A 27,843-nucleotide genomic window follows, 5' to 3' on the forward strand; every position below is an offset into this window, starting at 1 on the left:
GCCTATGAGACTAATAACAGCTGTAGTCATCTGGCATTTATTAGAATAATTGTAGGTTATCTGTACTTGTAGCTTCTAGTGTCCCTTGGTTCTCCTAATTATATCTTATATTATGGAAAATAAATAGATGAAGTGGGACTGAGCAGAAGGAAAGTTTCAACGTCAGAGGCACAGTTATAACATATAGATTCTGCTGTCAGGGCTTTTGATTGGCTCACTGACTTAGATGTCCAGCCAGCCTCAGAAACGCACGAGTTCAGGGACATTGCTCTGTTTCTATGCTGATTTCTTAGAGGCAGCACAAGGATACAAATGAAAAATAAGTTCACATATACTGTTCTTGGCGCTGTTTTGGAAGTGTTAGAAGAAGTATTCGGATCTATTACTGAAGTAAAAGTACTAATACCACACTGTTGAATTACTCCACTACAAGTAAAAGTCCTGCATTCAAAACTTACTGTAAAAGTACAACAGTATCAGCATCAAAATGTTTATTTGATGCAATGATGCATTTATGTAAGCGGTGTTTTAACTACTTAATACACTGTTATGAGGGTTTTGGTCGGTTTCACTTCAAATGTATTTTTATGTTAAATTTTCACCTGTAAAGTAACTAAAGCTGTCAGCTTAATGTAGTGGAGTAAAAAGTACAATATTTGCCTCTAAAAAGTAGTGAAGTATAAAGTTACATAAATTGAAAATAATCAAGTAAAGTAGAAGTACCTCAAAATTGTACTTAAGTACAGTACTTGAGTAAATGTACTTAGTAACTTTTTTTGGTAATTTTGTGTCTTTTTTTGGTCATTCTGTGTCTTTTTTTGTCATTTTGTGTCTTTTTTGGTCATTTTGTGTCTTTTTTTGGTCATTTTGTGACTTTTTTATCATTGTGTGTCTTTTTTTTGTCATTTTGTGTCTTTTTTTTGTCATTTTGAGTCTTTTTTTTTGTAATTTAGTGTTTTTTCAGTCATTTTGTGTCTTTTTTTGTAATTTTGTGTCTTTTTTTGGCCCCCAGGTAATTTGAGTTTGAGACCCCTGCATTAGATGGAGGTGTAATGGACAATTGGTTACTGTGATACAGTAAAATGTAAACCATAATTACATTTGGTTGAGTGCCTTTTGGTAGTGTGGAATGTTAAAACTGCAGTATAATAAATAGTTAAAGTAAAGTTTAGTCATTTCTGTTTCTATACAACAACAAGACAGAAGGTGATGGTTTGCAGTGATTCTAGTGTGACCCAGTCTGTCAGAGTGCATTTATTCCTGTGCTCTTACACTGACTGTACCTCTTGTTATCTCTCAGGAATGCATGGTGGACGAGGACTGTGGTGAGCTGAAGTACTGCCTGTATGAGATTGGGAACTCCAAGTGCCTCCCCTGCATACCGACAGATATGGTGGGATTCAGTTTGTTGTTCTTTATGTGGTGATTTGTTTCGTTAAAGCTACACTGATCAGTTTAACCATCCTAACAGTGAATCTAATGCCTGTTCAATGTGAAAGAGGCTGCTAGTCGCGAGTGAAAACTGTGACAAACATTTTAGCCACCATTAAAAAAAGTGAAAGCTTAAGCAAATTGAAGCTTAAAATTGTGATATTTCTGTGAGAATCACTTTATTATACACCTGTCATTTAAAATGTGTCCAAAAATAAAGTGTTGCACTAACTAGATCCTGTTAAAAACATTAAATTCTGCTCCTCAGTGACACTGTGAAGCCATGATCGGTTCTGCTGAGTCACGTGACAAATATTCACTGAAAATCTGTTTACACAGAGCCGAGAGGAGAGGACAGGAGAGGCTGGAAATATGACAATACTTCAATATGTATTGCATGTGTAGACGCCACATTCATCAAACTTGTGGGCACTCTAAAAAGTGTTGTATTTATAAATTCCATTTTATTCCAAGTTTAAAAAAATATTTTATCAGAGAAACTCAACTTTTTAAATATTTTGTTATGATTTCTGTCATTCTAACTATGTTATTCTGCACAAGGGCATGTTTGAGTTGTTCCCACTTCTAGCCATGGTTGTGCAAATTCAATAAAGCTGCAGGACTTATAGATTTTAAATATTGCAGGTTGAGGGTTAAGATGATAAAACGGGCTGCAAAAAACATCATTAATATGCTGCTGATGCCAAAGCGTCAACTGGCCTACAAAATAGAATACATTAGCAACTGGTGGTGACGGAAACATTCACGCTGACACGGGGAGAACATGCAAACCCCAAACAGAAGAGCCACAGGACAGAAACGAACCGGAGACCCTCTTGCTGTGAGGTGAGAGTGCTAACCACTTCAGTTGACCCAACCTTGCAACTTGTACCATGAAAATCATTGCAGCCTGTTGGCAATTTAAGATAGACAGTGACCCCTGGTGGTTAAAAAAAATCTCCCTATGTTCTGTGAAGCAGCCCCCTAATTTGACCCACTGCTGCAGAATGACAAATATTTTTATTCCTTGGCTTTCAACCACACATGAGACTCTGCTCTTGTTTGTAGTGTTTTATCGTTTGCTTTTTTTTTTTTTTTTAAGCAATGAAACTATTTATTTTGGTGTTTATTCCTGTTTTATTTATTTTACTGTTCTTGTTCTGTTTGTTTATGTACAGCACTTTGTTGCGGCTGTGGTTGTTTTAAAGTGCTTTACAAATAAAGTTGAGTTGAGAAATGAACCTCAGAGGATACCACTCTAACCAATATAAAGTCACGGATTATCAACACAATGCAAATATTTAAAAAATTGTCAGCTCAAGTATTAATCCTGTACAGTAAAGCAGCATTAATAGATCAAATGTTATAAATATGTCAATGCTAAAAAGCTACACATAGTGCCTTTTAATTGTGTGCTTTATTTGTTTGCATATGTGAATGTGTGTCCCCGTTCAGCCCTGCACTAAAGACGAGGAGTGCTGCTCTGATCAGATGTGTGTGTGGGGCCAGTGTACAGTCAACGCCACCAAAGGAACAGAGGGGACCATCTGTCAGGGTCAGAGTGACTGCAATCCAGACCTCTGCTGCGCCTTCCAGCGAGGTGAACATACAGTTTACACACTTTCCTACTGCTATTATTTATAAATTTGTTTTTTGTTGTTTTATTTCAATAAATAGAAACAGTGGTGGAAGAAGTATTTAGATCCCTTACTTGAGTAAGGTAAGAAAGAAAGTAAATATTTAACACTTAAAATTTGCTATTAATACTGATAAAGGTACCATTTCCCCTTTCAATTCACAAACTGTCCTGAAAATATGTGTAATTTCAACTTTTTTCTCGAACTTCATGATTTTTTTTCTTTCTCCAACCTGGTCCTTATCCTCTTCCTACGGATCATTAAATTTGGTAATGAAAAAAGTCGAAATACGTCGAGAAAAAAAGTTATTGTATATAAACGAATATGTTTACATATAAAAAAATATGTATATAATAATATAATCAGTGGTGGAGTAAGTATTCAGATCCCTTACTTCAGTAAAAGTACTAATACCACACTGTGAAATTCCTCCACTACAAGTAAAAGTCCTGCATTCAAAACTTACTGAAGTAAAAGTACAAAAGTATTAGCATCAAAATGTACTTAAAGTAACAAAAGTAAAAGTACTCATTATGCAGAATGGATCCACTCAGACTGTTTTATATATTCTAAATATATTATTAGATTATTTGTATTGATTCTTTTATGGAAGCAGTGTTTTAATTTTGTAAAGACATGGCTCAATGAATTACTTAATATACTGTTATAATATTTAATTATTTTCATTATTTAATTTAGTTATTATTGATGCATTTATGTTAACAGCGTATCAATTTGAAAAGATAAGGCTACTTTTAACTACTTAATATACTGTAATGAGGTTTAATTTTTTTTTAAATGTCTCATCACTTTAAATGTATGATGTTTTTTTTAAATCTAAAGCTGTCAGCTAAATGAAGTGGAGTAAAAAGTACAATATTTATTAAATCTATGTGTCTGTATCTTGAGCTGCTGTGACAACTAAATTTCCCCACTGGGGGATAAATAAAGTCATATCTTATCTTGTCTTATCTAAAAAAAAAATACAGAAGGCCTAATGTGGTATGATGTAAATGATGTCTATTATTTTTCTCTTTGCCGTTTTCCTCCAGAGCTGTTGTTTCCAGTGTGTAATCCCAAACCACAGAAGGGGGAGAAATGTCTGAGCCACCCCAACCTGCTGATGGACATGTTGGCCTGGGACCAGGAGGGTCCCCGGGACCACTGCCCCTGTGACCACGACCTCCAGTGTCAACCTCACGGGTGAGAACAAATAATCTACATCTAAGAGGAAGTGTCATAATGCAAAAGTTTGACATAAAGAATCCTTTTCTTTTTCAATTAAACCTCATAACAGTATTTTACTTAAGTAGTTCAAATAAACCCTGTTCATTAAAACGCTGCTTACGTAAATGCATACATAAATCAATACAAATAATGTAATAATATATTTAAAATATACAAAACAATCTGAGTGGGTCCATTCTGCAAGTATTTTTACTTTTGATACAATTAAAAGTGATTAGACATTTTTTCTTCACTACATTTTACAACATGGTCTCACAGGAATCCGTGAAATAGCCACGGATTTGCTTAACTCAAAATCCGTGGAATAGCCATGGAATCACTCAAATTTCCGTGAAACTGACACGGATTTCGCTACAATGCAAGTTAATGACAGTCATATCCCGTGGCTATTGCAACATACAAAGTGATTATGTACATTCACTGAGTGAATATTTGGAAAATAAAACATATATTTCTTGCTAGAAATGTGATCAAAATCCATCCATCCAAGTCAAAATATTGATTTTTTCATGTTTTTTGTTCTGACCGCCGGGACCTTAAAAGTCACGTGACTTGGAACAAACCAAAAGGAAAAAATATCCATGGAATAGCCACGGGATGTGACTGTCATTAACTTGCATTGTAGCGAAATCCGTGTCAGTTTCACGGAAATTTGAGTTATTCCGTGGCTACTCCACGGATTTTGAGTTAAGCGAATCCGTGGCTATTCCACGGATTCCTGTGAGACCAGGTTCACATTTTAGGGGCAAATATTGTACTTTTTACTCCCCTACCTTTAGCTGCCAGCTTCAGTTACCAGTTACTTTACAGGTTTAAGATTCAACATGAAAAATATGATCAATTTAAAATGCTTGTGCATGTTAATACATTGTACCAAATAGCATTATATTAAATTGTTAAAATTAGCCTTACCCTGACAATAGTAAAATGCTGCTTGCAGAAATGCATGAAAAAATAATAACCCAATAATATATTTGGAATATATAAAAATCTGAGTGGGTCCATTCTGCATAACAAATACTTTTACTTTTTGTTTGTTGGACTGAAGTAAAATCTTACTATTGTAGATTTGTAACATATATCATACAACTTCTGATAGCAACAGAGCTTAGTTATGTGTTCAGGAATAGAATAGAACTTAATGTAAATATCTTGTTTATCTAAAACTCTTCTTTTTCCCCCTCACACAGACGTGGATCTGTTTGTGGAGGCTAATACTGATGGAGGGGAAGTTAACCGTTGTCCAAGAGCTACACCAGTATCCTTACTGAGCATTCACCAAAGAATGGCCAACCTGCTGATAAAGACTTTGTAAAAGAACTTGCACTGTATTACTTGTGCCTTACAACCAATGTGTATTATATATAATGAAACAAATAAACATTATTGTGGGATTCATGGATTCAATATTGACACATCAGCTTAATTTCTACTTCGGATGGACCGCAGACTGACAATGACTGAGTGAGGGATGAAGTCAGTTGTAGGTCAGTTAACTAATGCAAATCCTCCATTAAGCTTTGCTCTTTCAAAATTAGGAAACATCAAACCACCAGAGGGACTCAAAACACACAACTCAGACAATGTAGAACAATTCAGTTCAAACAAGTCTTACTAAGTTTAGATGAGTACACGGTAAGGCAGTCAGCTAGGCAAAGGTATCCAAAGGGCAAAAAGACAAAATTAAAAAAACAAAAGGCACTGTAAATAAATAATGGATGTAGTAATTGTGATGTCACCCATTGGTTTGTGGCCCGTTGGAGGCATTGAGTTCATTGTTACACTCGTCGCCATCTTGTTTCCGATACGGGGAGCTGACCATATTTGGACTGTGGAGGAGCGATGATCTACAGGAGGGATCTGATCTACACGCCTCTCTACACCTCAACCTGACTGAGAGAAGCCGCTGCTAATTCATGTTAGCATTAGCTGTAGCATTTACTGGGATGTTAGTTTTGGCTAGCAAAAAACAAAAACAAAATGTATGTTACTAAGAAAAATGAACAGCGACTCCTTGGAGTGTCTGTTGGTCCAACCAAACGCAGAACAAGACATTTTCACAGAACAAAAAGTTTAAATAAACTGTCATTAAGTGAAAATACAGTAAAAGGGTCAAAGCTATGAGACCAAACTTTATTAACACGTTGCCGTGGATACGCATTGTTCTGCTTCTCTCCCGATGACGCTCGTCTTGTTGGTGACCTGTCAATCAAAGGTAGCCACGCCCCAAATCATATGATTCTTTATCTTCTATTTTCTTCTAAATGGGGCCCATTATTTACACTATTAACATCAAATTGTCTTGAAGGGGATTTTTTACTAGCGATTGAGAGCATAGTGTTGTCCTAAAAAAATTCTGAGCTAATACATTTTAGTGATAAGTTTTCTCATTTTGCATTAAAATGAATGGACCCACATGCTTCTGCAGCAGCAGTCAGCGCCCCCCTGCTGGGATTTTCTGGTAGAATGCAGCTCAAGGAACTTCCTGGTTAGCCTCCCGGCTCAAACCTGGAGGTTGCCGCCTGGTCGATCCATACAGAGACTGGTCATGAACGAGTATGATGGAATGAACACACAGGGTATGTGGGAGCTATTTCATTAGTTTGATTATTATTTTACTATTGTTTATTTTTTTATTTATTTTTGTGTACACTAGGGGCACCGAGCACCAGAGCAAACAGGTATTGGGCATTGATAAAGGTAGCAGGTGGTAGTGACAGGTAATGCACCAGAAGGGACAAAGTATTTTTTTTACCAGAGTAAAGAAAGGCAGCATTAAGGTTTGTTTGCTTTGAACTGGAAATAGAATTAAGCAAAACGTGGATCCTGCCTGGACAATGGACTTCTTTTTGCCTGAGTTCATCCTGATCGATCTGGTGCATGAGTGGCCCTTTGTGTTAAAAGTGAAAGGACTATCTTACTAATAGCCACTACAGGGTAAATACACAGATAACAAGACAGGGGTCAAACTTATCAGGCAGGCTGGGGCATGTACACAGGAAGCAAAACCAAAGACAATAAGGAAACACAGGGATTACAAAATAAAACAGGAAGTACAAAGACATCATAGTATTCAGCATAACTTTACAGGCATGACAAGAAAAGTCAAGTAAATTTTATTTACATAGCCCAGAATCACAAATCACAGATTTGCCTCAAAGGGCTTTACAGACTGTACCCTCTGACCTTTGACCAGTGGTGGAATGTAACTAAGTACTCAAGTACTGTACTTAAGTACAATTTTGAGGCACTTTATGCTTTATGAACTTTACTTGAGTATTTTTATTTTTATGTTACTTTATACTTCTACTCCACTATATTTAGGGGTAAATATTGTAATTTTTACTCCACTGCATTTAGCTGACAGCTTTAGTTACTTTTCAGGTCGAGATTTGACATAAAGAATCCTTTTCTTTTTCAATTAAACCTCATAACAGCATTTTACTTAAGTAGTTAAAAGGCTGGTTACATAAATGCATACATAAATCAATACAAATAATGTAATAATATATTTAGAATATACAAAACAATCTGAGTGGGCCCATTCTGCATGTATTTTTACTTTTGATACAAGTAAAAGTGATTAGACATTTTTTTCTTCACTACATTTTAGGGGCAAATATTGTACTTTTTACTCCACTACTTTTAGCTGCCAGCTACAGTTACCGGTTACTTTACAGGTTTAAGATTTAACATGAAAAAATATGATCAATTTAAAATGATTGTGCATGTTAATACATTGTACCAGATAGCAATATATTAAGTTGTTAAAATTAGCCTTACCCTGACAATAGTAAAATGCTGCTTGCAGAAATGCATGAAAAAATAATAACCCAATAATATATTTGGAATATATAAAAATCTGAGTGGGTCCATTCTGCATAACGAGTACTTTTACTTTTGACACTTTAAATAGATTTTGATGCTGAAACTTTTGTACTTTTTCTTTAGTAAGTTTTGAATGCAGGACTTTTACTTGTAGTGGAGTAATTTCCCAGTGTGGTATTAGTACTTTTACTAAAGTAAGGGATCTGAATACTTCTTCCACCACTGCTGTGAAGCCATGTACTAGCCTAGTCTTGCTGGAAAGAATAAGGACTGCAGCAAAACCCAGCAGTGACCACTAGAGAGCAGCCTTTTGTCTCTACTGTGTGTGTCAGGACCTTAAGATGAGAAATAACACACATATACACCAAGTAATGGAGACACGTGAAGGAAATATTTAGGATGAAGATGAGAGCCACATGACTGTAGTGCAGACTTGTATGATCTCTCTCAGTCACACACACACTCACACAAATAGTACAACTCTATAAAAGGGGTTATTGACTTGCATTTGAATTTACCATAGATTTTTAATTCAAATGTTCCAGATTCAGATTTTCGTTTTCTTTTAGATTTCAGTTTTGCACTTAAAACCGTTTTTATAATCTTGTTTCTTATCTGAGACATTTTTTTTTTTTTTTTGAATAGATATTCAATTTGAATTTGAAATAATTTGCTTACATGCAAAATATTTTTCCAGTGGAAAACTCAAAGATCCTGCTCCTCTGTTATGACCGCTGCATACTGACACCTGTGGGACGAAGTTGGAGGGGCAGTTGTTTGAGACTCAAATCAGAATTTAACAAATGTATCCAACAAGTTACACACAGCTCAGCCTAAAGGTTTTTATGTGAGTGACATGGTGGTAAAAGGTCCTGATTGAATCATACAGGGCTATTTTATGTTGAAACCCATCATGGAGGTGGGTTATCCCCAAGATGTGCTGCTTTCCTCTGTATGAAAACCAGTACTGTGCTTAAGTACAATTTGGAGGTGCTTGTACTTTACTTGAGTATTTCCATTTTATGTAACTTTATACTTCTACTTCACTGAATGCTGAGGCAAATATTGTACTTTTTCCTCCACTACATTTAGCTGACAGCTTTAGTTACTTTTCATGTCGAGATTTAACATTAAAAAAACATGATTGATTAAAAGTGATTAGACATACACTACTGGTCAAAAGTTTTAGAACACCCCAATTTTGCCAGTTTTTTATTGAAATTCAAGCAGTTCAAGTCAAATGAACAGCTTGAAAGGGTACAAAGGTAAGTGGTGAACTGCCAGAGGTAAATAAAAAAAGGTAAGGTTAACCAAAACTGAAAAATAATGTACATTTCAGAATTATACAAGTAGGCCTTTTTCAGGGAACAAGAAATGGGTTAACAACTCTATGGAGTCTTGGGCAATTTTGTCCATTTTTGAATTCTTTTCATGTCTTTGTAAGTCATTTTGTGTCTTTTTTTTGGTCATTTTGTGTCTTTTTTTGGTCATTTCGTGTCTTTTTTTAGTCCTTTAGTCCAACATAAAATGTGATTTTGAATCTTTTTGGTTACTTTCAAAACACTATCATGCTTAATAAAGAATTTTAAATGTTGCAAATGTGCATTCATTTCAGAGTACACTGAGACATTAAACTGCATAATTTTCAATTAAATTCTGGAAAAGTTGGTGTGTTCTAAAACTTTTGACCCGTAGTGTATTTTTAAATGAACCATCATAACAGTAAATTAAGTCGTTAAAATGAGCCCTGTCTTTACAAAATTAAACGCTTACATTATTGCATAAATACAAATAATCTAATACTATATTTGGAACATATAAAACAATCTGATACTTTTGCACTTTTACCTACGTTTTGAATGCAGGACTTTTACTTGTAGGCTAGTGGAGTAATTTCACAGAATGGCATTAGTACTTTTACATAAGGAAGGGATCTGAGTACTTCTTCCACCACTGATTATATCATATATATTACGTATTTTTATATTTTTTTAATTATTATTATTTTTACACATCGTCACCCTGTATAAATTATCGCCTAACTCATTTTCTCAACTTTTTCAAAACTTCCCCAAAAATGTAACGTATTACATTTATTGATCATTTCACTCAAAAAGGATGTAACAAAGGATGGCTATTGGCATAGTAATAACATTGTGTAAATTATGTAACTTAAGAGAAATAAATGACTTAGGCAATTTTTTTGAACATGCCTTTGTGACTTAAGCAAGATATGGTAACACTTTATTTTGAAGGTGTCTACATAAGAGTTACACAAGCCTGTCAGAAACATGACATGACAAGTACCATGAGCATTAATGTTACTTCAAAGTGTCATTAATGTTAATGACACATCCCATGTCATGTTTATGACACGCTCATGTCACTCTTATGTAGACACCTTAGAGTAAAGTGTTACCAATATTAGTGTCAACAATAAAACACTGATAAACTAAACTGATAACTAAACAATTTCCCTCTAGCTCTTCTTTGCTGGGTTCTTATCTGATTCCTATGAATGTGGCAAATTGTCAAAGAAGTGATGATCTTAAAGGGGTAAAATCACATGATCTGATCAACTGAGGATGTTTTTTTTTTTAAGATTATTTTTTGGCATTTTTCATGCTTTATTGAAAGTGACAAATAGAAAGGGGGATCAACTGAGGATGTAGGCGATTTTACTATAGGTGGCCGGCGTCACGAGGAGATGATTTAGACAAAAAAAAAACAATTTTGACAAAAAATGACTTAGGCGATTATTTTTTAACTGGGTGACGATATGTATTTCGACTTTTTCCTCGACATTGTATTTCGACTTTATTCTCGTCATTTCCACTTTTTTTTCTCGAACTTAGTATTTTTTCTCCAACCTGGCCCTAATCCTCTTCCGTACCTTGGACTCCCAGAAGGAAGACGTGTTTTTTTTTTACCAAGACGTGGAGTGAAACACGGAGGAGTGAGACCTCTCTTTCCACTATCTGTGGCGGAGATCGCGGTCCCGCTGACGTCACGGCGGTACATTTATCCGCCCAGTCTGCTGCTTCCTGCTGAGTCTCCACTCCGTCGCTAGAAGCTGCACACTTTGCTGGCTCCGCCGCACAACACAACACACTCCTAAGTTCAGGAATCAGGGAAGCGTCGACATTTCAGGTACGTACACCTTTCAACGTACGTCCACTAGCCGTTTGTGCCCCGTAGCCGTTGAACCGAGGCGCTCATTACCGGTTTTTCAGAACGCTAACTGGTGGTGTGACAGGCTGCTCAACGTGTGACACCGTGGAGGAAGAGATGCACCAAGAGGAGGGAGGGCGGCTGCTGGGAACACATGTAGTGCTGGTCGAAGATATACGCAGATATACTTCGTGGGCATTTCTCCTCATATTTCCCCCTCAAACTGCGACCCCCAGCGACCGTTGGGCTAACAAAAATCTCCAACGGTTGTCATTTTTTCCACCCAACCGTTAGCAGTTTGTTTGGGCACTTGTACGAGCAGGGCCGGCTCGAGCCCATTGGGGTGCCCAAGGCGAGACCCATTGGTCAGTGGCGGTTCTAGACCAATTTTACTGTGGGGGCCAAGGAGGGGCCAGTGTTTAATCAGAGGGGCACATTTAAAGGCAAAGATGATATTTAAGCATTCAAAACCTTTATTTTAGCTTATTTACAACTGTCTGTCTATGTAATTATTAACTTACTTAGTAAATTCGCAAAGAAGCACAGCTGGAGACCACTAACAAAGTTAGAGACAAGAGAGATGATGAAAGTGACAGTGAAAGTTTAAAAAAGATGACATAACGTTACCTTTATATTGGGACTTCTCCTCCTCTTTTCTTCTCTTTCGATACTGCGCACTGGAGAGCTTTGACGGCCGTTTCATCTTGCAAGATATATCAAAACATAACCTGTCTGTCACTTGATGTGATCTGACCTCTGTGACAGAGATCTGACCATCAAAAGGGGGGCAAGGCAATGACCATAGGTCACGTGACTCAGCACCACAAGTGAGAAAATGTCATTGTTTCTTTATTTTGTTAATATTTATTATTTTCAAGACAGAACATTAAGGGAGGGCGACAATGGGCATCGAAAATTATTGTTTTTTTTTCTCCCCCGAGGGTGACTGGCGGCGCCCCTCCAACAGTTAGCAGTTTGTTTAGGCACTTGTAAGAGGATTGATCTGGTAGCACTTTTAATTCAAGGCATTAACAAAGTATAAAGCTGCCAGGAACCCAAAATACAAACACAAGACACAGGTGTCATTGTCATTGTTTTCATTGTAGAAAGCCAATTCACATTTTAAAAATGGTCTTGAAACATAAATTGCACACTGTGAAAGCTCCTATGATTGCACTCTCAACTGGCTTTCTCAGCTTGTCTACGTATTATATGTTAATAAGGTTATTACTGTAAATAAAGCATGTAATTTTCAGTAAATAGATGGACTCCAGAGGGTTAATTTACTCCCGGGCTTTAATGTTACAGTGATCAGATCAGTCGACATGGGTTTAACTGTAAGCGTCTCATGCTGTGCAGAAGGGACAGTGAGTGGTGAGTAGTAATGATGTGAGGCAGCTGTGTGTAACCAGAATCACGGGATCCCTTGACTTCGTTTGTGACTGTTGGGAGTCTGGTTTCACTCTGTTTTGCCTGCTCTGATCTCTTGTGACACATTTTTTCACGACAGGGAAAATCTGCTTTTATGTCATTTATGTGAATTTTTTAGACATATTGTGTTATATCCAGTGGTGGAATGTAACTAAATGCATTTACTCAAGTACTGTACTTAAGTACAATTTTGAGGTACTTGAGTATTTCCATTTTATGTAACTTTATACTTCTACTCCACTACATTTTGAGGCAAATATTGAACTTTTTTTCACTGCATTTAGCTGATAGCTTTAGTTACTTTTCAGGTCGAGAATTAAAATCAACATGATCAATTTAAAGTTATTAGGCATTTTTTTAATTAAAGCTTATAACAGTATATTAAGTAGTTAAAATGAGCTTCATCTTTGCAAAATTGAAACGCTGCATACATAAATGCATCAAATATAATAAACTAATAATATTTTCAGAATATTTAAAACAATCTAAGTGGGTTCATTCTGCATAACGAGTACTTTTACTTTTGATACTTTAAGTACATTTCGAAGCTGATATTTTGGCACTTTTACTTCAGTAAGTTTTGAATGCAGGACTTTTACTTGTAGTGGAGTAATTTTACAGTGTGGTATTAGTACTTTTACTCAAGTAAGGGATCTGATTACTTCTTCCACCACTCATTATATTATTATATCCATATTTTCTCATCATTGTATTTCAACTTTTTTTCTCAACATTGTATTTCAACTTTTTTCTCGAATTTAATAATCCAAATCATTAAGTTAGAGAAAAAAGTTAAAATGACGAGAACACTTAATTCCAGGACAGTTTGGGAGTTGAAAGGGGGAAATGGTGCCCTTATCAGTATTAATAGCAAATTTTAAATGTTTAATCTTTTCCAGAGATATTCCTGATGTATTATGAAATGATATGAGCAGTTTTTCTTTCTGATTACACAGAATTCCTAAACCATGAGTGCATAAATGCTTCATAAACCCCAGCAGCTCTCCCTACTCTAGAGTATGAGGTCTTTCACTACTTACTTTTCCTGTCGTTGTTGATAGTCTCATGCATGACATTCCACATGTATTGTTTTAACTTCGTTGGGTGATTTCACCTGACAAACCAGTTCATACAAGCCCCCTCCGAATGGGCTGTGTTGTAACATAACCACAAGCAGGAAGTTGGTGTTTCCCAAACTGAATAATAAGCAGGTTGTTTAAAGACAGAAACACCTTGGGCTCTGTGTTGCTTGTGTATATGTCTATGACCATGGTCTGACATTGACTGTTTACATGCACAACATTATTCTAAATGGGGAGCTTAATAAGTTAACTGTTAACAATTTGAATTTTAAATAATTCATTCTAAGGCTGGAGATTTACTTGCTTTTTAACTACCTGTTTGCATACTTGCCTGTGTAAATCACGGGTTACTGAAGGATTCTGCTATAATACACAGGCCGTATAGAACTACAGGATTTGCAGGCTGTAAATGACCAACATGGCAACACTCAAGGACCCTAAGTCTCCAGTCTAACCCTGAACTCTGAGTTGATTTACCCTCAGATAGGAAACTCTGAGTTTCTGGTTCCAGAAAGGCTGATTTGAGTTAGTTCAATCAACTCAGAGTAGGTTCACTCTGAGTTACGCTTGTGCACCACTACTATAGAAAGGCAGCATTAATGGAGCGGTCATATTACAATTCACCATGGCAACAGCTAAAACAAATGGTTGAATTGAAAAACCTCACTTTAACATTTGGTAAATTGGAACACATTTTTAGAAAAAAAAGTATTACGGTTGAAGTTGCAAAGGAGAGAGAATGTATTTATTTCAGATTAAATCACAAGTATAATGTTACATGTGAAAACTGGCTAAATGATATTGAACCTAAACTTTACTCATTTAGTAGTAAGGCAGAAGTAGAAGCAGCTGAAGATGAAATATAAGAACATAGTTCAAACGGGTAGGACTGAAGTTTATCAGACTAATGGCTAATTTCATAATTGACTGATGTAAGTAAATATAATTCAGTGGCTATTTCAATGTGCAGTAGATGTTTCAGTGCCAGGTAGGGGTGGGCGATATGGGGAAAAGAAAAAATCTTTCTTTTTTAAAAAAGAATTTCTGATAACGATGATCTGACAATATCCTTTGAAATGGGATTTCTTTACCCCCCCAAAAAGCTGTTAAAATTCCTCTTGCTTACCAGGACACCTGTTGTTTCATTTCACACAATGTTTCAGAACACCAGCTCTTGTATTTTGTTTAAACTTAAGAAAGGGACACCACATAACTGCAGCGAGCTGCTTCAGGATTAGTAAGAGTTAGGAGATGGGAAAAGATAAGGGTTTTTATAGAAAACCTGCATATTAACTCGAGTGTGTAAAGGGCCCGAGTCAGATTTGACGGTTTAAATACATGACAGATGTGCAAAAAAAGCGTAAACCTTACATAGTCACTGAGTAACAAACTAATACCAAACGGGATTGTGATTGTGACACACAGTAACCTGCTGATGTATGTGTTTCAGTGCTTTGAATCAATGAGGAAATGAAACGGCGTGTCTGGGTTTCTCGCCATCTCCTGTCTCTGAAAGACGGAGGAGATGGCGAGAAACCCAGAGTCTGTTGGAAAAAAAACCTGCTCGCGAGCAGGTTAGGTTCTCCGAATCAGTTGCTGTGGCAACTCAACCAGAGCTGGTGGTTACTTCATTGCTAATTCTGAGATCACGGCAGAAGAAGTAATAGTGTATGCCGAACTTACTCTAGTTTTAGGAGCATTCGTTGCACATGCATACATCCCATTCAGAATTTTTACTGTAATTTGCATCATGGGCACTCTTTCCTGTTTACGGTCAGCTCCGTGTGTTGCTGTGGTTGTTGTACACAAACCAACTAGCCGACAGTTTGCAAGGCCCACATGTGCATTTTTCTAGAAGATTTTGATGTATCTCATTTCCTTTTTTTGTACTTCAGCATGTACACATGAGTGCAAGAGGAATTCAGTTTCTATAATTGTATAATATTGTGGGATTTAGATAGAATAACATTTTTAGTGTCTATTTGATTTGAGTTGAATGCTTCACCTTTTTCAGACTTTCATTGGGGAATTCTTGACTTAACTCTGTCAACTTTTTGAATTTCTGCGTGTGACTGTGCACACGGCACTGCTCTCTCTGTTTATGGGGATTGGCTGGGTGTTTACTTATGTTATTAAAGTTCAACTGCTACACCCTTTTAATGTGTGAGGCAATGAGATTAAAAAACAAAGTCTGCAGTCTAAGAAAACCTTCATGAATCCGAATTTCTACAGGACAAATAATAATAAAAGAAGATATTGGTGACTGAGGCCTATGGTCTTTTGTTTAAATAAGGGCAAAACCTATAATATTTGTGCATGTAATTATAGTCATTGTTCCTTTTCACATGCTGGGTAAATATCTTAACTGTGGGTGTTGGACTTGTGTTGATAGAGGATTGGCTAACCCAAGTAGAGGAGATGAAAACTAAGTCTTGTGTGTGTGTTTTTTTTTTATATGGAGATTTAGTGGATGTCTTTGTGACAAGCTAAAACTGGCAGTTGGTTTTCACATTATCAAACATTTCATCTGTCTGTAAACTATTTAATCTCAGCCACAGGTGCATTCTACTGTGTCTGGTCAATTATTCAAAGTGCAGATTGGAATCAGGGATCAACTTGCTGCCTGTCTGTCTTTCTGTAAGCTACAGTAACTCTGTTACAGTCGCATCGTCAAAGGCCACGGCACGGTGGGCTCAGGCTTCACATTACAGAGCTTTTTGTTTCTTAGCATGCAGACAAGATTTTAGTTTTTCAGTCTTGGCTGATCCGCTTTCAAGGACACCCTTATAGGAGAAAGTCAGGTTCTTTGTTTAGGGAATACTGCAGAGGAGAAAGCTGCTTTTATCTGTTGTCTTCGCCCTAGATCTGCATGGCTGACTCCAGTGTGCAGAGAAATGCAGTGACATAAACAGGACAACTGCTTCGTGCACCAAGATATCTTTTGCAGAACTTCTTTAGGACAAAATCCATTTGTGTCCACTTTTCCCTTGGTTTATGGCTTCATCTTATTTGTTATTTCAAATATGGTCACACTCAATCTGCAGACAATGCAGCATGAGGAAACATGAGCCTCTGTACAGTCCTGCCAATAAATATAACATTACCTAAGTTAGTAACTGTAGTACTTCACCCCAGCCAAATATGTTGTCCACCCTTGCTTGTGTTGGGGTTCATGTTTTGCAGCCTTGTTGTCACTCTAGATTGTTTTCTGGCATTTGAAAATGTCCTGCTTGAAACGATATTGGACACACGTCTATTACAAGAAGCCCAAATACTAGGGATGGGAATAATTCATCTATGATTGATTAATGGTCGTTAAGAATTTGGTCGATCACGTGGAATTTAAAATCAGTCTGTATTTTTTTAATTTTATCAGTACTCACTGAACTCTAACACAGCCGAGCGTTCAGTTCTGCGGCCGTACATCAATAAGCCAATGAGTTGAGCATTAAGTTAGATAAAGCTACAGTTTGCAAACTGAAAGCTGCAATAACAATTTTAATACACAGAAATACAAGAATATTAATTTGAGCAAAACTAGCTTACTGTATCAAACCTTGCTAGCATGAATTACTGAGTTTAATTTTATCCAAAACTTATTCTAACACAAAATACACTTAAATATGCAAGATTACTGTGAAAACTAACCTCATGCCTCTTCGGGGGCGAAAACATTGAACTCCTTGACGTTTTCTTAGTTTAATCTCACTTGAGTTAGTTTTACGATTGACAGGAAGTCTCTTTTCTTTCCTTTCAAAATAAAAGCATCCGTTATCAAAACAGGCTTTTGCACAGTACTGTGTATATATACCTTTTATTTGCCCATACTGATGTATAAAAAACATAGCGATTAAGTGATCGTTAACATTATAGTTGCTCGAGTTGGCAGGTTTCTTCCAAACGCCCATCCCTACTAAATACTACAAACTTTGTCGTCACAAAAGTAGATGACTGCATAAAACTCTTAATATGGTGTGTACTAATTGTGCTGCTTATGGTGAAATGAAGCATTAGCTCATTCCTAAACAACTGATTGGAGGTTGGAATAGGCCTGATTAGTCTAATTTGTGTTAGTCTCACCCTGTCTGAGGTATTACTGGTGTGTTCAGTGTAAAACACAATGATTGAGCAGTGGGATGTAAATGTCTGTGGTTGTTTGAACTGACAGTATGTTGATAACCGGTTATGCAGGACAGCACACACCCTCACTGAACACACTTTCTCTGGCTGGTAGTGTCATTGGATGACGGTTTTGTTTTACTAGGGGTGTGAGGTATTTCAAGTACTTGCTGTATCGTGGTGAAAGTCATAATGCTGCAGCCCATAACCATATGCATATCCATATCCATGATTGATGATTGCAGCCACAATTAATCCTTTTTGTTCATAAGGGAGCATACATGGGCCAGGAAAATGCTGGGTAGTGATATCTAATGAGGCGCTAGCTTTAGCCTAGCCCTGAGTCCTCCTTCTCCCCCTGTGTTTGCTTACATTCTTCCAAGCACTGGGCCCTGTCGTACCAAGCAGAATTTGTGGTAAGCCACGGTAACTTGTAAATAGATGTGTAAGTAATATATATGTTAGGTGACCTCCTTCAAAGACTTCTTCACATGCAACATTTTCTTGCAATATCCACTTATGAAACACACGAATGACAAACAGTAAGTTTTGTAAGTGTTAGGACAACGATGTCAAAAAAAAAAGAATGCAAAGGACAAGCTTAATTTTCATTTCAGTCTCCTATACCGACCTATTTATTATTGTTTACATAACATATCCAACAATATAAACTACTTTCAGTACAGTCTATTCGTCAATGTTATGCTGCTTTGCACTGTTCCTGCTGAAATGCAGTGGGTTTCTGGAGTGTTTTAATCTCAAAATGCCTGCTGTAGTGACTAACATTAATATAAAAACATAGAGTCTGGTAATAGTCTGGAGCACTTTTTCTCCATAATCATTGCATATTTTAATTAATTATTGTAAAAGAGAATAGGGTTTCTTGTATGTTTTATTTAAGGCATTTTATTTTTTCCTTTTCCATTGCTCCAAAAGGAGCCTCATGATATGTGTAAGTTCTGAATAGCGGAGAAACTGGGCTGGGGTTTACCAGAAGCCATGTGAGGGACTATGAAACAAACAGTGTTCTGATGAAAATTGTCTTTTCAATTAGCATACTTAATGTTGTTTTAGTGTAAGCTGATGTTCAAAAGTGCATCACCCTCAGCGTCAAGCCTGGTTGTGGCAGCATTACTGCTCCAGATTCTATGTGGCTGAGAGGAAAGCTATAAATTAGTGTTTGTATCATCCCTGGAACAGTAGGATACTGTGTGTCTGCAGCTCTGCATGCAGTCCCATAATGTAAGTATATTACCACAGAAGTGCCCTTAGGAAATGCTTTAAAAATAATTAATGCAATGGCTCATTTGTGAGTCATTATTTTTCCTTTTCAACTTGTATGAGTACATGCGTAAGCTGCCTTCTGTCTGCAGCATTGCTATAGTCAGAGTCTGACAGGCATACTTGGCACAGGATAGTATGCAGCAAACTGTACATCTGCAGCATTGGCTGGAGCCTGAGCAGGTGTAAGCATAGTGTGGAGCAGCACAAAATAATCCAATGATGGCCTCTTTCACTTATTGCTTCCTAAACAATTACACAGTTTCTATACCGGACCATGCTGTTCAAAGCTTAAGCACTATGAGAAGTTCATTAACCCCTACTGTTATGTTGCGGATCACATTGACCCATATTTAAGTTTAAAAATCTTTTTAGAAATAGTTAAGTATTTTTTCATAAAAAGACAATATTTAAAAATGTAAAATAGAATAATTTAGAAAATCAATGTCAAGTTAAACTATTGTTTTATATGTAGGTCTGTCCAGTGTTCATAAAAAAAGTTTTAACATGCATTTTTTATGAAAAACGAGTGAATTATCCTCATTGAATCATGATCTGTGAGAGGTAAAGAACACCATTACACCAAATATTTATTGATTTTGATTGAGATGGTTAGTAATGGAGTTAATCATGAAATATAAACAAATGTCAATTGGGATTTTTTTGGTTTCTGACATTTTTGGATAATTAAACATGCCCCAGGTCAAGTTGACCCACAAACTTTATTGCTGCTCCTGAGAAACGAACAGAATGGGAGGGTTAAGAGTTGCCATGGACCTTTACTTTTTTATCTTTTAAAAAGGTAATTATTCTCAAAATCAAAATAAATATGGTCTAAATATACACTTACGCCCTAACTTCCTTCTCCACTTTTTAATGAGAAGCCAAATTGGTTTAAAGCTTTAAAGTCTGTAAGTATTATTATTCACTTGTTGGTTTTAGCTTTATTTGCCTTTTATTAAAGTCCAAAGTTGAACCGAGATAATAGGGCTGTAAATCACATGTTTCATGACAATAACATATTTTGATTCTCTTGTGAAATCAGAAAATATCACCCCCCCCCCCCCAGTTATCTGACATTGGTCCAATTTTTTATGACAATATATCGCATCAGAAAATGAATGATGCTATTGTTGATGCTGTTTTAAGAGCAAGCAACTTTTAGTTCTTAAGAATATTTAACATTGGAATTGAAATGTGGAAAAAGAATATTAAAATATCCTAGATAAATAAAACAACAAAAATAACTACAATTGAAACAGTAAATAAAATAGACTTAAAATAAAATAGAATAACATAGTGTTAGTTGCAGGCCTTTTTGGGATAATTTATCTTTCCCACTATGTATACTTGCAAAGGTCGAAATGATTACCCATGCATGTTACGAGATGATAGTGGTATCAATATTTACTGCTAAACTTCAGGGAGTTTTATACTCACTATCAACATGCAGTTCCGAGCTCTGGTTAGATTTTTTTTGTTTTATTTCATCCCAGTGAAACCCAGCTTGTCTGGGTGATGCCTTTGAATGTACATTACCATTTTCAATATGTTTCCATTTGCATACACTACAACAGTGGAGCAATGCTGACACTAGGCCTGGGCGATTATATGATCGCGATTAGTGATCGTGATAAATTTCAGGTCAATTACGGTGATCAGCTGTGAGCGTATTTACTCGATCAAACATGTCCAAAATGTGCGTGACAACAACCTTTTCCTGCTCAACTGCTGTTTTGTAAGTTGCCGGAGAAAGAAACAGAAAGACTGAACTTGGAGCTGAGGGCAGCGAAATAGATTCCAGCCATGACTTGGAGCAATAAACCAGGGAGGTACGGGTGAATGTTGGGAAAGAGCAAAGGAAATTACAATCTATCCTCCGCTTTATCGAGAGAACACTAACATTCACAGCACGGCAATTCACACACAGGTATGGTGCATTCAGTAGTGTCGGAACGGCCCTGGTGCATTCACAATAGCGTAGGACATGAAAACTTGCAGAGAAACACGATATTACTGAATGGAACTTAGTTCAGTAAACAAGTTAGCAAAACATTAACAGTGCGGGATTTCGAACAACAACAAACCTGTTTAATGCTGGGTCTTGCTTACCTGCAAAAACACTCAGGACTAACGTAGTTCACTGTGTTATTTTGTATTTTTCTACATTTGTTGTAGTGTTTCGTAAAAATTGTTTTTTTTATTTTTCTATGTTAATCTTATTTCATTTATTTACTTCGTATGTTAATAAAATATTGAACTAATCTCTACTTTCTTTAGTTTTCAGTACAGATGCTGAAAAAGCTGAAAAAATATATTGTGGTCATTTTTTTGCCATATTGCCAAGCTGACCCACTTCCCTTTTCTTTATAGACGCCTCTTCCTCTGTAGTTGTTGTTGTAAGTGGCCACAAGTGCTTCTTCTAACTGCAGCCTTTCATATGTGCCCACCATGTTGTGACTGAATTGTACACCAATCCACCTGTTATGCCAATTCATCTGTTATGAAAACCCCCGAGCTGTCTGCCCAAGACTTCCAACTTAAACTAAACAATACTGACTTCCTGTTAAAAGTGCTTGTTTAGGTTCACTTTGGAAACGCCTCACGGAGCAAGTTCAGGCATGAGACCGGTCTCAATGTTGTGATCCTCCCTTTTGTCTGCCTTCTTTATTATTAAATTTCTATCCTGTCTGTGCAGGTGGAGTGGTGTTGAGGAGCTCACTGAACAGGACTGCAGCCATCATGGTGAACATCCCAGAATACTATGCAGGGAAAACTGTGCTGATCACTGGAGCAACAGGCTTCATGGGCAAGGTAAAGTTGGAGTACACCAATGCAGTTTCAGTTAATGTTACACAGGTAGTTGCTAAACTTCATTTCACACTATACTGCGAAGCAGGAACAATGCAAATTTCCCAACAGTCACATCACTTTGACACTTTTTTTCTGGATGCTGAGTTGTGTTGTGGAGTTTAAAACCTCTCTGAACCCTATGAAATGTATGTTTTCTTTTAAAGATCGCCAAAAAATTCAAAACAGGCATTATTGTCGAAATTTTTACTTTTCCAACAGTCCTACGACAGATCAGAGGTTTTGAGAGTTTCCTCTCGAAAAAGTAACCAAAACAATGCTTAAAATTGTGATATTTCTGTCAAAATCACTTAATTCTACAGTGCCTATAAAAAGTATTCACCCCACTTGGATGTTTCACCCACTTGTTGCATTTATACATTAAGTCATAGTCAATATAATTTGGCTTTTTTGACAAGAATTTGCAAAAAAAACCTTGGTGCATCTACTAGATACTGACCAGAAGGGGATGAATATTAATTATTCACTTTACCTTATATGTTTTTAGTTGATTGACATCTGTTTCCAGTTTGATATTAAATAGTTGTTTTTTGTCAAGTCTTGTAAAGTAAAAAAACAAACAAATTATATTGACCATGATTTCATTTATATAAGCAACACAATGCCTATAAAAAGTATTCACCCTGCTTGGATATTTCACCCTTTATGTCTCCTTTTAAACATAGCCAAAAATAACTATATCCTGTTTAAAAATTGTTGTTAAAAACAACTGGGAAGCTACGATTGATTCTGCTAAGATGAACTTTCATGTGACAGATATTCACTGAAAATTGGTCAGAACAGCAGGCTGTTTTCACAGGTCAGAGTGGAGAGGACAGGAGAGGTTTTAAAAGTGTATTTTTTCCAATATTCATGACACTTGTAGGCACTTGGAATTTTTAATTCAGGGTTCAGAGTGTTAACAGCAAATACATGAATCCATTTTTGTTGAGACCGACTGATAAATGTGGCAAAGCATTCATAAGGCTGTACTTTTACTACCTTATTCGATTAAATACAGAAGCCATTATTTGATTGTGCAGATGTTGTGAAGAAAAAGGCATTCTCAATACAACATCGTATGTGTCGTATGTCGTTATTTCTCTCCACTTCTGCAGTGGAAAAACGGAGGAGGTTACAGTTATCAGTGTGCAGTGTGCCCAGCGTCAACTTCAACATGCTTTTGTATCTCTCACCTGCTCATTGTCTACAGGTGCTGCTCGAGAAGCTGCTGAGGTCCTGCCCGGAAGTCAAAGGTGTCTATGTGATGGTCAGGTCCAAAGCTGGTCAGAGCCCTCAGGCCCGCATCGCTGACATGATCAACTGCAAGGTGAGAAGTGGCCTGAGAGAGCACTTATAGTTTACCTTGTGCTGTAAATCGGGCATCATTGTAATTTAATTTTCCCACTCAGTTGTTTGAAAGGTTGCAAGACGAGCAGCCGGGCTTTGCAGAGAAGATCATAGCGGTGAGCAGTGACCTCACGATGCCAGAGATGGATCTGAGTAAAGAGGACCAGAGCATCCTGGCCGACAGCATCAACATTGTTTTCCACTGTGCTGCCACCATCCGCTTTAATGAGCCACTTAAGTGAGTTGTTGAATTTCTTTATTGACTTCTTGATGATTCATTTCTTTGGAACATGAGCAGCGCATTATTTTCGTGTCCATTTCTCTCTCATAGCACTTTACTAATTGAATCATGTTTATCAATGTCTTTTCTACTGATCTTGTACTAATGGCGATAGTTTGTGTTTATCCGGTTCAAATGGATGATATTCGAGCAAGATAATGTAATATTATGAGCGGTGACTTAGCAGTGACCGTATGGTGCTAGTGTTTCCCATGAACTTATTTGCCTTGGAATCCCCTGGGTGTTGTTTTGGCGCTCATCGGCTGCATCGGGTCCCTGGAGCTGATTTTTGTCACTCTAGACCAGGGGTGTCAAAACTCCTCCTCAGCCCACAAAACATGTGAACTCTCGTAAACAAATGCATGCTTTGTGGGCATCTGTATGTGTATAGTCTGTGTGGAAAACACTGTAGATATGAGTTGGTACACTTAATTTGCCGGGATGTGCCATGTGGGGTGGGCGATATGAAGAAAGAAAGAAGAAGAAGAAAAAAAAAATATATATATATATATTTTAAATTTTTTTCCGAACAACAGCTCCTTTTTTCTTTCTTTAAACTTAAGCATTGAAGACAGCTAAACTTGAATGTATAGACATTAAATGAGTAAACATCAGTTTTTATTTTTGAGATATTCGATAATGTAAAATTGCATATCGTCCAAAAACAACATTAACAATATTATCGTAGACGATATAGATTGCCCACCTCTAACGTGCTAATGATATTAATGGCAAATACCAAAATCAGACTGGCATAAAATCAAACTGGTTCAACCTTGTACATTGGACTGGACTGGCAAAACCATAAATCTACCCAACTCCAGTTAAAAGGACAGAGTACACAAACAAAGGCAACTAAGCATGACTAAATTAAGTTGGGTAGCTTTAACTTACAAGTTTTGAGGGATGTTGCATTGCGTTTGGAGTAAGCAACTCGGTGTGTTTAAAAGATACCTGAATGCACTGTCACTGGTATTTTGGGGCAGTTGGATTTCATGCCACCTGTGGTAATTTTTTTATGGTCCTGTGGTAGGATACACAGTTCTTTACACAAAATGTTCATGGAATAATTAGGCATTTTGGGAAAAAAGTAGATTTACTTACCTTTTTTGTAGAGCAAAATGAGAAAATCAATATCATGTCTGTGCAAATATGGAGTCAAAATCTGATTAGCCTGGCTAAGCATAAAGGTTAAAATCAGGAGGAAGCAGCTAACCTGGCTCTGTCCAAAGAGGAAAATATGCCTGTATAGGTCTCTGTACAGATATGATGGCATAAGATACGATACCAAATGTGGCTCACCATGATAACTAGACTTCATGGTGAGCATCCCCATTACTAATGTGGAGGACAATATGGTACATTTTTGGTAAGCAATAACTTTATTAAAGAACAATTCACATTGTTATACCAACCAATTCTAGAAATCAAAACTGAGGAAAAAAGAAAAATCAATAAATAAAAATAAGAAAAAATGTCTAATGTATGGTCATTTAAATAACAAGTAAATCTGAAATCACCTCAGCATCGTTTTATTGCATTTTATGTTCTTAAAAAAAGCTTTTCATATTGGCGCACATTAGGGGTGCAACAGTACAGGTAACCCACGGTACGGCCCGTACCTCGGTTTTGGCCATGGTTTCAGTTCGGTTCTGGTAAAGAGAACAACTTCTTTGTTGACAAAATTATGCCGCGGGCCGTCACTACTAAATGAATATAGTGGAAACCCTGATATATGCTGATACCGATAGACAGACGTTTCTGTAATAGGCCAATATCCGCAGACTATATTGGTCAGGCTGTAGTTTCCAGCCTTTATGCTAAGTTTGGCTAACCACATCCCAGCTCAAAAGACTGGAAAACAAAGACATCAGTTTCTATCTTATCTTGCATGTTTTGACCTCACTTAGATGCTAAAACATTCTGTCTGGGAAACAACCAAAATATCCTGCACCCCACTGAATACCTGTACTCACAGTATACTCAGTGGATTAAATGAACCGTCCAAATAAAACGTGTCACACTTTTCTTCCTCACTTTTCCCCCTCTCAGAGATGCGATGCAGCTGAATGTCCTGGCCACCCAGAAGATGCTGGCCCTGGCCCACAGGATGAAGCACCTGGAGGTCTTCCTTCATGTCTCCACAGCCTACGCCAACTGTGACCGAGAGCTCATCGAGGAGGTTGTGTACCCACCACCTGTAGACTACCGCAGACTCATCGATTCTCTGGAGTAAGTACTTCCGGACGGTTTCCAATGAATGGCTTTGGCCTTGATTATGTGTGTGATTGTGTTATCTTGCGACCTGTCCAGGGTGTACCCCGCCTCTCACCCAATGTCAGCTGGGATCAGCTCCAAGACCTTAGTTCGGATAAGCCGTTAAGGAAAATGTATGAATGATTATTAGGGATGGGAATAATTAACTGATGATCGATTAATGGTCGTGAAGAATTTGGTCGATCACGTGGAATTTTTTTTTTCATTTTAATATTATCTATGGCTGCGTATCAGTACTCGCTGAACTGAAACATGCTGAGCTTTCAGTTCTGTGGCCGTACGTCAATAAAACAATATGGATAAAGCTACAGTTTGCAGACTGAAAGAGTATTAAGAGTTTATTTTTATCCAAAACTTATTTAAACACAAACACACTTAGATATGCAAGATTACTGTCAAAACTTACCTCATGCCTCTTCGGGGGTCAAAACATAAAACATTGAACTCTTTGACATTATCTTCACAGTTTAATCTCAGTTGAGTACGTTTTTTACGATCGACAGGAAGTCAAGTCTTTCAAAATAAAAGTGTCTGTTATCAAAACAGGCTTTTGCATAGTACTGTGTGTGTATTTGCCCATGTATGCATGTTTTTATACATACTGCAGTAGGTATAAAAACAGCGATTGATTGATTGTAGCGTTATAGACTCTTCCAAACGACCATCCCTAATGATTATGTGTACAGATGTGTGGATGGCCTTTTTTTTGGCCTTAGTATAGCGTAGCGTGCTATTTATTATTGTTGAGATTTTTTTAAGAGGATTCTGATTTTCTTCAGATTGCCAGATGCATTAAAAGCAAGTAGGAATGTGATATTGCCATTCATGCATTAGTCGTACACTCAGCATGCGGGCTTAGTGTAGTAAACGGCTGCTTAGTAGCACTAATGCTGTCGAGGCTGCTAGTCTTATCAGCTGAGCTAGATTAGTAAAGCATCAGGAGGATGCAGAGTGAGTAGAGATTAGTGCGATGACTCTAAGGGATTGTGTGTGTAGCAGGAAGCTTTTGAGAGAACTTGGATGTGTTCAGAGGGACAATGTGCTGGGTTGGACTGTGGCATTTGTGAAAACAAAATTGACCTTTTGGAGGGAGTTGCTAAGAGAGTTAGAGTGAGCCCATTAAATCATGGACTAAAATGTGTTGTTCTTTATACCTTTCTTTGCTTGTGTGTGCTCTTCTTTTGTGGAGTTTGCATATTCTCCCAGCGTCAGTGTGGGTTATCTCCGGGTACTTCCTTCCACTGTCCAAAAACATGCACTTAGGTTTAAATGGTCCCGTAGGTGTGAATGAGAGCGTGCTTGTCTGTCTCTATGTGTCAGCCCTGTGATAGTCTAGTGACCTTTCCAGAGTGTACCCCGCCTCTTGGCCAATGTCAGGTGGGATCGGCTCCAGCCCCCCACGAACCGAGTGCAGATAAGCGGTTAAGCATAATGAATGAATGAATGAATGAATATTTAAACCGGGGAAGGGCAACCTAAATGCTGGAGGGGGCCACAACTTTTCATCGACACTACCACAGGGCCACATATAGGACCATGCACTTAACCAGATATGATGAAACTGCAATTTTAAATATGTTTACAGTGCAGTAACTTAACATATTTCATGCTCAAATGCATGTTTAACAGTATAAACAGGAATACAAAAGGTTTGAAGCAAATAAAAAATAACCACTTACTGGGATTTCTTTTTTTTTTTTCAGTGCAAGAACAGCAGACCAACATTAATTGCAAGAAGTAATTTTGTGCATTTTTACACTGCACTTTTAAGATTTCATGCTCAAATGCATGTAGTTGCACTAAGGGCCACTTCAAGTGAGAGTGCGGGCCGTATGCGGCCCCCGGGCCTCCAGTTGCC

The 27,843-nt window shown here is 37.2% G+C and overlaps 2 protein-coding genes across 2 annotated transcripts in view; both read left to right on the forward strand.

Annotated features, from left to right (window-relative positions):
* dkk3b (dickkopf WNT signaling pathway inhibitor 3b) overlaps nucleotides 1-5,714 on the forward strand; it is a 28,346-nt gene extending 22,632 nt beyond the window's left edge. Inside the window, exons 5-8 of the mRNA XM_059335783.1 lie at nucleotides 1,301-1,393; nucleotides 2,887-3,031; nucleotides 4,121-4,271; nucleotides 5,507-5,714. Of these exons, the coding sequence (XP_059191766.1) occupies nucleotides 1,301-1,393; nucleotides 2,887-3,031; nucleotides 4,121-4,271; nucleotides 5,507-5,531 (414 nt within the window). The 3' untranslated portion in view covers nucleotides 5,532-5,714. The remainder of the gene's footprint in view (nucleotides 1-1,300; nucleotides 1,394-2,886; nucleotides 3,032-4,120; nucleotides 4,272-5,506) is intronic.
* A 5,294-nt stretch (nucleotides 5,715-11,008) lies between these two features.
* far1 (fatty acyl CoA reductase 1) overlaps nucleotides 11,009-27,843 on the forward strand; it is a 32,574-nt gene continuing 15,739 nt past the window's right edge. Inside the window, exons 1-5 of the mRNA XM_059334750.1 lie at nucleotides 11,009-11,294; nucleotides 21,927-22,042; nucleotides 23,292-23,408; nucleotides 23,491-23,666; nucleotides 25,761-25,940. Coding sequence (XP_059190733.1) covers nucleotides 21,971-22,042; nucleotides 23,292-23,408; nucleotides 23,491-23,666; nucleotides 25,761-25,940 — 545 coding nt within the window. The 5' untranslated portion in view covers nucleotides 11,009-11,294; nucleotides 21,927-21,970. The remainder of the gene's footprint in view (nucleotides 11,295-21,926; nucleotides 22,043-23,291; nucleotides 23,409-23,490; nucleotides 23,667-25,760; nucleotides 25,941-27,843) is intronic.

Source organism: Centropristis striata, chromosome 6 (genome assembly GCF_030273125.1).
Source record: "Centropristis striata isolate RG_2023a ecotype Rhode Island chromosome 6, C.striata_1.0, whole genome shotgun sequence".
NCBI lineage: Eukaryota > Metazoa > Chordata > Actinopteri > Perciformes > Serranidae > Centropristis > Centropristis striata.